The sequence below is a fragment of the Rhinolophus hipposideros genome (genome assembly GCF_964194185.1).
Source record: "Rhinolophus hipposideros genome assembly, chromosome: 4".
Classification (NCBI taxonomy): Eukaryota; Metazoa; Chordata; class Mammalia; order Chiroptera; family Rhinolophidae; genus Rhinolophus; species Rhinolophus hipposideros.
In genome coordinates, this window is record NC_138050.1 from 46,967,238 (window position 1) to 46,980,052 (window position 12,815).

The 12,815-nt window shown below is 33.7% G+C and overlaps 1 protein-coding gene across 1 annotated transcript in view; it reads left to right on the top strand.

The window, feature by feature from the left end:
* Positions 1-12,815, top strand: part of LOC308496883 (A disintegrin and metallopeptidase domain 3-like) — a gene marked incomplete at both ends in the record, with an annotated part of 140,333 nt that overhangs the window by 57,448 nt on the left and 70,070 nt on the right. The window contains one exon of the mRNA XM_081046667.1: positions 2,825-3,011. Within this exon, the coding sequence (XP_080902793.1) occupies positions 2,825-3,011 (187 nt within the window). The remainder of the gene's footprint in view (positions 1-2,824; positions 3,012-12,815) is intronic.

Consider the following 12,815-nt stretch of genomic DNA (forward strand, 5'->3'; position numbering starts at 1 on the left):
AACAGACATGTTTGTGTCTAATATGAATCTTCATAATTCAATACGTCATGTGTTGTAATGGATGTACTTAATACACTCGTGTGAAATAAAGAAACGTTTTCTGAATTTTGGTGCCTGCAATTTTTCTTCGCTTTTGTGTGGACCATCATTCTTAACTGTCATCATTTTTATTGCCACTCTTGTCTTGTAAATCTTCAATTAACAGTTGATTTAATGGTAGATTTAAAGGGAATATTATGAGTGCAAAAAGAAAGAGCTATTCCGTCAAGTACAAGAAAGGAATCGTGGAGGACTCCCAGGGCAAGAATCTTATGACTTTTTACAAAGAGGAGAAGTTGGATCTCCAAATGGTCCAAAAATGGTGAGCAGAGTATGATAACCTCAGTCAGCAGGGGGGTGAGGGAAATGCTAAGAAGCGCAAGTGTGGATCAGGTCAGTAACCATCATTTTCTAAGCTGGAAGACAACATCTGTGATAGGATTGCTGACAGGAGAGCAAAGGCTTTGGTTGTGCGCAGGGCTAATATTCAAGCATTTACCCTTGCAATGGCACCACAGTTAGAAATATCCCCAGAAGAATTCAAAGCATCACAACGCTGGCTGGATGGCTTCCTTCAGCGATATGAACTGTCTCTAAGATCTACAACACTGTTCAAGCTGGAAGATACTGAAGTTATTAAACGTGCACTTGCATTCAAGTTCTTTGTTGATGGCATCGACTTTTCTAAATACCAACTCTCCAACATGATTGCTATGGATGAAACTGCAGTGTTTATGGGCCAAGGATCTCAAACGACAATTGATCAGACGGATGCCTCATCAATCTACATTCTTTCCACTGGTTATGAAAGTGCACATGTTACCTGTATTTTGGCAATTCGTCTGAATGGAAAGAAAGCCCCACCTCTAATCACCACTAAGGGCAAGAAAGATAAGATTGAACATGTTTCAGGCATTTTTGTTCTTGAAACTGAAAAAACCTGGTGCACACAAGCAGTTATAAGGAAGTGGGTCGATTTAATGCTGCCACTTGTTTTGTGAGGTAGCCAAAGAGGGTCTGCTAGTCTGGCATTCAGCCACCACTCACCGTGCTAAAGATATGAAGAACTTCCTTGCAGGGAAAATAATAGATCAAATAATGATTCCCGCAGCAATGACTATCTCCAGACTCTTAATATTACAATAAACAAGCCATTCAAAGACTATTTGTGCATGGAAATCAATGACTACACAGAAAATAGAATGGAGAGAAATCAGTGTGGAAACTTTGTGAAGACTAGCCTGCAAGATGTCGTGACTTGGGTGAAGAATTCATGGGATAAAATCACTGACAGCTGTGTTGCCAATACACTATGTGCAGGCTACATGGATAAGAAGTGCTCATTTAAAGAGAGCTCTATTGCTGGACATGAGAGATCGGGGCCAATGGTTCTACAGGATATGGAGTCGCAAGAAATTCAAGCCGGAATTTAGGGTTTGAAAAGTTATGATGATGTTCCAGAAGAAGATGTGACTTTATTTGAATAAATATAGATTTTTATACATGAATAAATGTAGATTGTTGTACATGAATAAATGTTGATGTTGTACATGAAAAAGTAAGATATCCCCTGAAAATAAGCCCTTATATGTATTTTGGAGCAAAAATTAATATTAAGACCCGGTTTTATTTTCGGGAAAATACGGTAACTGTATTGGAACACTCTCCCTACTCACCTGATCTGGCCCCCAATGACTTCTTTCTTTACCCAAACATAAAGGAAATATTGAAAGGAAGACATTTTGATGACATTCAGGACATCAAGAGTAATATGACGACAGCTCTGATGGCCATTCCAGAAAAAGAGTTCCTAAATTGCTTTGAAGGTTGGACTAGGCACTGGCATCAGTGCATAGCTTCCCCAGGGGAGTACTTAGAAGGTGACCATAGTGCTATTCAGCAATGAGGTATGTAGCACTTTTTCTAGGATGAGTTTGCGAACTTAATTGTCAGACCTCATATCCTTTTATGATAAAAAGGCATTATTGTGATGAAAGAGAATTCTGAATGAAATCTGAGAATTAGGTGTTAGTAATGTATCATTATATCCTGGTTATAAAATATCTGTTTTAGGAGAATTCAATTCTATGTAAGAATTATACATTAAAATATTTAGTTATCAAAACAGCCTGTTGGCAACTTACTGTTAACTGTTTCAGGAAGCAAAATGTATTCTTTGGACTATATTTGTATTGTTTTTCCAAGTTTGAGATTGTTACAAAATTAAACAAAAACTCATTGAACAGTACACTTAGAAATATAGAAATTTAAAAACAAAAAATCTAAGGGTTATAAATTTTGTATACTTAATGTTGAGAAATTTTAATTGATAAATTTTGTTACCAAAGAACAAATATTCCTGATTTTTCATGAAAACAATCAGCTATCATTTATTTCTTCAGTTTTCCATATAAATTTCTTAGTATATTTCATATTCGTAATGATAATTAGTTCTTATTATGATAATTATAATTATGTGGACAATCATAACGAAAATAATAAATAAGACATATTTAAATAGAGTTTTTTGTGTGCCACACACTGCTGCGTTTTAATATACTCTAACTCATTTTACCTTAACTTCTATTTTCTAGATGTCTATTATATTAAATTACAGTAGAAATAAACTCATTGTTTTATTTATGACTTATATTAAAAATAAAACACTCTCTTCTCCTTCTGGTTTTTCTGAAACTAAAGTACAGAATTAATAGTGCTATATTGAACAGTATTACTTTGAAAATAATTTTATTACATTTATCTGATGAATATAATTTAATTTTAGACGTTCCCATGGTGTAAAGATTTTTAGCAGTTGCAGCATGGATGAATTTAAAGGTATAATTTCACAGCCTGAATTTGAATGTCTTCAGAATCAAACAATTTCAAAAGTGACTGTCCAAGGAAGATCAAAAAATTGTGGCAATAGAATTCTGGAACCAGATGAAGAATGTGATTGTGGCCCTCCAAAGGTTAGTAACAAACAGTAATAGCTTATTAAATATTTGTTTTTGTGTTTCTCATATAGTATTATAAATATAGATATGACACCAAAGAGGAGAGTTTTTTTTTTCAAATGCTGCACCATTTTATCAAATATCAAAGATATGGAGATATGGGGCATGTAGTAACTGACTCATCCTAAATGTGAAGCATTTGAAGAGTTTAAGAATGGAGTAAGTATAGCATGGTTTAAATAAGATTTTCTTCATTGTGTAACCATCAATAGCAACATCCACCTTTCTGTATTATAATTATCAGTACCATCAATAATATAATCATCACCTAAATTATCTTATGAATTTCTCCCAAGTGACTTCATTTGTTTCCTAACTTATGAAATGTGTGCAGTTGTTTATCTCCTCATCTTATAATTTCAGTCTTTGCATCTGGCGGAACTCCATTTATTTTAACTTGGTTTCACAAAATTGGATTAATCATAATCCTTGGTTTATTATTGTTATATTTAGCTTTTTTCTGTTATCTCTTTTTTTTTTCCAGTTTTGTTTGGTAAGACAACTGATTATTGAATTTTGCTGTGTCTGCCTGCATGGTGATTTTTTTTGAATAATCAATATTTTCTAGGGAATGTGAAAGCTCTTTAATTATTAAGAAGAAAATTCTGTATAACTTGATGGTATCATAATTGTAAGAGAATGACTCAAATCTTCTGTATTTTCACTAATTTTGATTTCCTAACCTCTCAACACTTGAGAAATAATATTGATACGTTCAACTATGCAGTTGGATTTACTTAAGTCTCACTATAATTTACTCAATTCATTCTTGATAATATTTTGAAGCTGTTTTATATGGTGCAAACTTATTTACAATTGTTATATCTTCCTAGGAATTTAACTATTTACCTTCAAGTAGTGAATCTCCTTATCTCTAATGTTGCTTTCTGTTTTAAATTCTATTTGGTCTAACATTCTCTCTCTCTCTCTCTCTCTCTCTCTCTCACTTTCTTTCTGCACACACTAGTTTCCTTTGATTAATATTTCCCTGAAATTTCTCTATTCTCATTTAGTTTATCTGTGGTATTAACTTGATTGTCTACATTGGGTTTTGATTTATTATTCAATCTGTCTTTGATTTATAAAATTATCACCTTAAACATTATTATGATTAATATTATTGCATATTTTTAAATTAATTAAAGTCCATAGTTTATTCAGATTTTCTTTGTTTTTTACCTTGGCCTATTTCTGTCCCAGGATCTCCTCCAGTATACCTTATTACATTTAATTGTTATGACTGCTTGCACTCCTCTAGAGTACATTTAAAAAAAATTTTTTATTGGGGAATACTGGGGAACAGTGTGTTTTTCCAAGACCCATCAGCTCCATGTCAAGTCATTGTTTTCAATCTAGTTGTGGGGAGCACAGCTCAGCTCCGAGTCAAGTCATTTTCAATCTAGTTGTGGAAGGTGCAGCTCACTGGCCCATGTGGGAATTGAACCGGCGACCTTGGTATTATGAGCACTGCACTCTAAACATTCGGTTACTGGCCGCCTTAGAATACATTTTTAAAATAATTTGTTGTCTTAACATTTTCATATTTTCCATGTTCATTTTTACACATTTGTTTTCTAATTGAATTTTAGCTCATTTCTATTTACCTATGTATTTTGTTTCCTTTTTTCTTACTATTTCTTTCAGTAATTTTAGTGGATATGTTCTTTTTTTTTCCCTTTAGTGATTATCTTTTCGTTTTTACCATACCTATTTAAGTTCAACCATATCTGAGCCAAATAACAAGTTTTACAACCCAATTAGCTTACACAAAATTTTTGTAAATATTTCATTTCTGTCACCTTTACTCTTCACAAGAAAAAATACTATAAATAATTTATTCAAAAAATAGTTGCTTTATTTTACTATTCTTTAGGTTTTTGTGGGGTTTTTTGCATGTCAAAATTTCCTTCTGAAATAATTTCCTTGGAATTATATTCTGTTCCTTAAAATATGCTTTAGGACAACAGTTCTCTTGATAGGATAGTCTTCCCACTTTTGTTTAGCAATAACTTTTTATGTCATTCTCATCATTTCATTGTAATGTATAATACACATGAAACATATACATGAAATATGGATGAAGAGTGTAATGAATAACAAGCATCTGAATAATTTGCACTCAGGCCAAAACAAATTTCACTTCTGCTAAAGAAGTTCTTTGTGTGTCCTCTCAATAGCATGCCCCTTCCTTCCAATCATCAGTTAGAATTTAATGGTAATCATTTTAATGCTTTACTCTTCATTGAAGTTTTACCTCCTATTTTTTGCGTCTTTACACAGTATAGTTTGGTTAACTGTTTTCTACCTTTACATAATTTGAAGTCACATGGTTTATATCATTTCTTAAATTGGTCTTTCATTCTATATTGTGCTTGTTGAAATTTATCAGTTTTTGAATGTAGTTATAGTCCAATTGTTTTCATTGCTCTTAGCATTAATTTTATAAATATTATAGTTCATCCATTCTATATCAATGAAAATTTGAGTTTATTTCAATTTTTGACTATTAAGATACATGCAGTTATAACTTTACTTGCACATGTCTCCTACTGCACGTGTGCCTGCATTTCTCTAGAGTGTATACCAATAAGTGAATGTGCTACGTCATGATGTATATATGTATATACAACTTTGAATTGAGGATATCTTAATGATTTGGGTTTTCTTATGCTTGAATGGTCTTTTCACATCTTTTACATATTTTTCTGTCATTTCATCAGCATTCACTCTGTGAAGTATCAGTTGTTTTTCATCTGTATGGTAGAAGGCTCAGAGGTATGCTGTTTCTGCAGTACACTAACTTTTCTTGGCATGAGACAAGTCTTGTAGGAAAGACGCCCAGTGATTTTATAATTTAGATAAAGCAGTAGGTGGGCTACTATTTTTTTTTAATGGATGGACAGTGTCCTGTTTGTGGAGTTTACTAGTATCAAATGCCAATCTGTTTATATGAAACTTTTTTGGGTATTTTCCAACCCAATTGAATTGAATTGTTTTACAAAAAACTATTAACAAAATGGGAACATTGGAATCATACCTTTTCTTCACTTAATTATGTGATAAAGTTCTTTGATTCCAAATTCTAGGAGACAGTGACTATGAAAGGAACTTCAGGGGGATGAAATCAGCTGTGCAAGTGGTGAGAATGCCTGCAATTGCATGAGGTCCTAATTACATTTGGTGCCCAATGGTAGGTCTTCCCCACCCCCATTCTCCTTTATCCTGAAATGCTTTTAATAATTCTTGATGCTGATGTTCACCTACCCTCATTAAAACTTAGCTGCTTTTATGGTAACTCAGTATAGTAGCGCATCAACAGTATTATTTGGATTGTAGAGCCTGTCTGTCTAGTCATATATGCTTAAATGGCATGCACAAAAACAATCAATTTTCTCAGTGCAGGCCATTATAAAAAAGTTAAAGTTGTGACAGAATATATACACACTAAACAGAAATGCACTTTATGAGAATTGGTATAACACAGAAATGACACATCACGGTGGGAGTCCAGGACAGGAAAGCTGTGCTCTAAGCCTTGACTGGTGAAATTGAAATAAATTTTACAGTATAAATAAATTTACCAGTATGATATAAAAAAATATTAACATGAAAGATATAACATCCAATAATGATCAAAACACTTAATAAAATGGGTATAAGGAAAGTACCTCAATATAATAAAGGCCATATATGACAACTCTCATCTAATATCATACTTAATGGTGAAAAACTGAAAGCTTTTCCTCTATGATCAGGAACAAGACAAAGATGCCCACTCTCACCACTGGTAGTCAACATAGTATTAGAAGTCCTCATCAGAAGAATCAGGCAAGTGAAAAAAAAAATAAAAGGCACCCAAATTGGGAATGAAAATGTCAAATTGTCACTTTTTGGAGATTACATAATTCTTTAGGTAGAAAACCATGAAGACACCACCAAAAACTTATTAGAAACAATAAACAAATAGAGTAAAATTGTAGGATAAAAAAATAATGTACAAAAATCTATTGTATTCCTATATACTAACAATGAAATTTAAGAAAAAGTAATGGAAAAAAATTCCTTTTGCAATTTCAATAAAAAGAATAAAATATCTAGGAATAAACTTAACAAAGGATGTAAAGGACCTACACTGAAAAATACAGAACATTATTAAAATAAATTGAAGAAGACACAAAGAAATGGAAAGATACTCCATGTTCAAGGACAGGAAGAATCAACATAGTTAAAACAGCCATATTACCCAAAGCAAAATACAGATTTAATGCAATCCCCATCAAAATTGCAATGGTATTTTTTTTTTTACTAGTTTCCGGTGCTCAAAACAATGTAGACATTTATCATTTATATCCCAAACACTGTGTTAACCCCCTTCCCCCCATCCACTATCCCTCTGACATCGCACAGGACCATTACATTTCCACTGTCTCTATTCCTAATGCTTACTTCTCTTCTTGTAACTATATACATACATACATTTATATATGTGTGTGTGTATATATATACACACATATCTATCTATCTATCTATCTATCTATCTATCTATCTATCTATCTATCTATCTATCATCTATCTATCATCTATAACTTGTAGTTGACATTCATTATTGTTTAGCTTCAGCTTCAGGTGTACAGTGCAGTGATCAGGCATCTACATCTTCCCTGAGGTGGTCTCCCTAATGAGACAAGTGTCCATCAGATATCCTACAAAATCTTTACGACATTATTGATTACATACCCCTTATAACTTTCGGGATCCCCTAGCAATCTTGTGGTTACTGACTGTGCTTTCTAATCCCCTCACCATCCCCTTAGCCCCACCCCCCTTCCCATCTAGCAACCCTCAGTTTTTCCTCTATGTCTCTGAAACTGTTTCTGATTAGTTCATTCATTTTTTCTTTTCTTTAGATTCCACATATAAGTGAGATCATATGGTACTTGTCTTTCTCTGTCTGACTTATTTCACTTAACATAATGTTCTCTAGGTCCATCCATGTTGTTGCAAATGGTAAGATTTCTTTCTTCTTTATGGCTGTGGAATGCTCCATTATATAAATGTGCCACAGTTTCTTAATCCAGTCGTCTACCGATGGGCATTTCAGTTGTTTCCATGTCTTGGCTATTGTGTATAGTGCTGCAATAAACATAGGGGTGCATAAATCCTTTTGAATTAGAGTTTTGGATTTATCCAGATACTTAGGAGTTGAATTGCTGGATCATAAGGTAGTTCCATTTTCAGATTTTTGAGATACCTCCATACTGTTTTCCATAGTGGCTGCACCAATATGCAATCCCACCAACAGTGCACAAGGGTTCCCTTTTCTCCACATTCTTGCCAGCACTTGTTGTCTGTTGATTTATTGATGATAGCCATTTTGACTGGGGTGAGGTGATATCTCATTGTGGTTTTTATTTGCATTTCTCTGATGGTGAGTGAGGTTGAGCATTTCTTCATGTGTCTGTTTGCCATCTGTATGTCCTTTTCAGAAAAATGTCTCTTCATGTTCTCTGCCCATTTTTTAATTGGGTTGTTTGTTTGTTTGGAGTTGAGTTGAGTGAGTTTTTTTTATAAATTTGGGATATTAACCCCTTATTGGATATATCATTGGCAAATATCTTTTTCCATTCAGTAGGATACCTTTTGTTTTATTGAGGTTTCCTTTGCTGTGAAAAAACATTTTAGTTTGATGTAATCCCACATGTTTATTTTTTCTCTTACTTCCCTTTCCTGAGGAGATGTATCAGTAAAAATCTTTCTCTGGGTAATGTCTGTAAAGTTTCTTCCTATATTTTCTTCTACGAATTTTATGGTTTCAGGTCTTACATTTAAGTCTTTAAGCCATTTTGAATTTAATTTGGTATATGGTGTAAGGAGGTGGTCCAGCTTCATTTTTTTGCATGTGTCTATCCAGGTTTCCCAGCATGATTTATTGAATAGACTATCTTTAACCCACCATAAATTCTTGCTTCCATTGTCATAGATTAAATGACCATATAGGCATGGATTTATTTCTGGGCTCTCTATTCTGTTTCATTGATCTATGTGTCTGTTTTTATGCCAGTACCATGCTGTTTTGATTACTGTAACCTTGTAGTATAACTTGAGTCAGGTATCGTTATACCTCCGACTTTGTTCTTATAGCTCAAGATTGCTGAGGCTCTCCGGGGTTTTTTATGGTACCATTTAAATTTTAGGATTATATGTTCTATTTCTGTGAAAAATATCATTGGTAGTTTGATAGGAATTGCGTTGAATATGTATATTGCCTTAAGCAGTATGGACATTTTAACTATATTAATTCTTCCTATCCATGAACATGGTATGTGTTTCCATCTATTTGTATCTTCTTTCATTTCTTTCTTCAGGGTCTCATAATGTTCTGAGTACAGATCTTTTAGGTTCTTTGGTTAAATTTATTCCCAGGTATTTTATAGTCTTTGAAGCAACTGTAAATGGGATTGTTTTCTTAATTTCTCCTTCTGATGTTTTATTATTGGTATATACAAATGCAATTGATTTTTGAATATTAATTTTGTATCCTTCTACTTTACTAAGTTCATGTATCAGTTCTAATAGTTTTTTGGTGGAGTCTTTAGATTTCTCCTTATATAGTATCATGTCATCTGCATATAATGACAATTTTACTTCCTCCTTACCAATTTCGATGCCTTTTATTTCTTTTTCTGGTCTGATTGCTGTAGCTAGAACTTCCAGCATAGTTCTGGATAGAAGTGGAGAAAGTGGACAACCTTGCCTTGTTCCTAATCTTAAGGGGAAGGTTTTAGCTTTTCCCCATCGAGTACGATGTTAGCTGTGGGTTTATCATATACGGCCTTTACTATGTTGAGATGATATGATGCCTCTATTCCCACTTTCTTAAGGGTTTTTATCATAAATGGCTGCTGGATTTTGTCAAATGCTTTTTCTGCATCTATTGATATGATCATATGATTTTTATTTCCATTTTGTTAATGTGGTGTATCACATTAATTGATTTGCCAATGTTGAACCACCCTTGCATACTAGGAATGAATCCCACTTGATCATGATGTATGATCTTTTTATTTTTACTTTTGTTTATTTCTTTTCCTTTTTATGTTTTATTTTTTTTTAATTTATTCAGTTGACAATTGTTAGTGAAATTATATAGATTTCAGGTGTACAATTCTGTATTACATCATCTATAAATCCTATTGTGTATTCACCACCCAGAGTCAGTTCTCTTTCCATCACCATATAATTGATCCTCCGTACCCTCATCTCCCTCCCCCCAACCCCCTTATACTCTGGTAACCACTAAACTATTTTCTGTGTCTAGGAGTTTTGTTTCTCATTTGTTTGTCTTGTTTTTTTGTTGCTTTTGGTTTATATACCACATATCAGTGAAATCATAGGGTTCTCTGCTTTTTCTGTCTGACTTATTTCACTTAGCATTATACTCTCAAGATCCATCCATGTTGTCACAAATGTTCCTATATTATCTTTTCTTACCGCCGAATAGTATTCCATTGTGTACATATACCACAACTTTTTTATCCATTCATCTATCGAAGGACATTTTGGTTGTTTCCATGTCTTGGCCACTGTAAACAAAGCTGCAGTGAACATTGGAGCACACGTGTCTTTATGTATAAATGTTTTCAAATTTTTTTGGTAGATACCCAGGAGAGCGATTGCTGGGTCATATGGTAATTCTATTCGTAATTATTTGAGAAACCTCCACACTGCCTTCCATAGCGGTTGCACCAGTCTGCATTCCCACCAACAGTGTATGAGGGTTCCTTTTTCTCCACAGCCTCTCCAACACTTGTTACTATTTGTCTTGTTCATGATAGCCATTCTGACTGGGGTGAGGTGATATCTCATTGTGTTTTTTATTTGCATTTCTATGATGATTAGTGATGCTGAGCATTTTTTCATATGTCCTTTTGCCATTTGTATGTCCTCTTGGGAGAAATGTCTCTTCAGGTCCTCTGCCCATTTTTCAATTGGGTTGTTTGTTTTTTCAGTGTTGAGTTTCATGAATTCCTTATATACTTTTGATATTAGCCCCTTATCGGAGGCACTGTTTGCAAAAATCTTCTCCCATTCAGTCGGTTGCCTCTTTATTTTGTCAATGATTTCTTTTGCTGTGCAGAAGCTTTTAAGTTTCATATAGTCCCATTTGTTTATTTTAGCTTTTACTTCCATTGCCTTTGGAGTCAAATTCATAAAATGCTCTTTGAACCCAGGTCCATAAGTTTAGTACCTATGTTTTCTTCTATGCAGTTTATTGTGTCAGGTCTTATGCTTAAGTCTTTGATCCATTTTGAATTAATTTTGGTACATGGTGACAGATAACAGTCCAGTTTCATTCTTTTGCAAGTGGCTATCCAATTTTCCCAGCACCATTGATTGAAGAGGCTGTCTTTCCTCCATTGTATGTTTTTAGCTTCTTTGTCAAAAATTATCTGTCCATATTTATGTGATTTTATTTCTGGGTTCTCAATTCTATTCCATTGGTCTATGTGTCTGTTTTTCTGCCAATATCATGCTGTTTTGATTATTGTAGCCCTGTAGTACAAGCTAAAGTCAGGGAGTGAATACCTCCAGCATTGTTCTTTTTTCTTAAGATTGCTTTGGCTATATGGGGTCTTTTGTGGTTCCAAACAAGTCCAATGATTTTTTGTTCTATTTCTTTAAAAAATTCCATTGGGATTTTGATGGGAATTGCATTAAATCTGTATATTGCTTTGGGTAATATGGCCATTTTAACTATCCCGATTCTTCCAATCCATGAGCACGGAATGTGTTTCCATTTCTTTGTGTCTTCTTCAATTTCTTTCAAAAATGTCATAGTTTTCAGCATATAGGTCCTTCACATCTTTGGTTAAGTTTATTCCTCGGTATTTTATTCTTTTTGCTGCAATTGCAAATTTTTTGGAATTGCAATTTTGGGAATTGTATTTTGTATTTCTTTTTCTGAGATTTCACAGTTAGTATATAGAAATGCAATGGACTTTTGTACATTGATTTTGTAGCCAGCAACTTTACTGTATTCGTTGATTGTTTCTAACTGCTTTTTGGTAGAGTCTTTAGGGTTTTCTATAATATAGCTCCTGTCATCAGAAAGAGTGATAATTTAACTTTTTCATTCCCAATTTGGATGCCTTTTATTTCTTTCTCTTGCCTGATTGCTCTGGCAAGGACTTCCAACACTATGTTGAAAAGCAGAGGTGATAGGGGACAGCCCTGTAAGGTTCCTGAAGCAAAGGGCTTCAGTTTTTCACCATTAATTATGACATTAGCTGAGGGCTTGTCATATATGGCCTTTATTGTGTTAAGGTATTTTCCTTCTATACCTATTTTATTAAGTGTTTTAATCATAAATGGATGTTCTATCTTGTCAAATGCTTTTTCTTCATCAATTGATATAATCATATGATATTGTCCTTTGTTTTGTTTATGTGATGTATCACATTGATGGATTTCCGGATGTTGAACCATCCTTGTGCCCCAGGGATGAACCCCACTTGGTCGTGATGAATGATCTTTTTAATGCATTGTTGTATTCGATTTGCTAGAATTTTGTTTAGGATTTTTGCATCAGTATTCATCAGATATATTGGTTTGTAGTTTTCTTTTTTTGTGTTGTCCTTATGAGGTTTTTGGTATCAGGGTAGTGTTGGCCTCATAAAATGAGTTAGGGAGTACTGTCCCTTCTTCAATTTTTTGGAAGAGTTTGAGCAGGATTAATATTAGATCCTCTTTGAAGGTTTG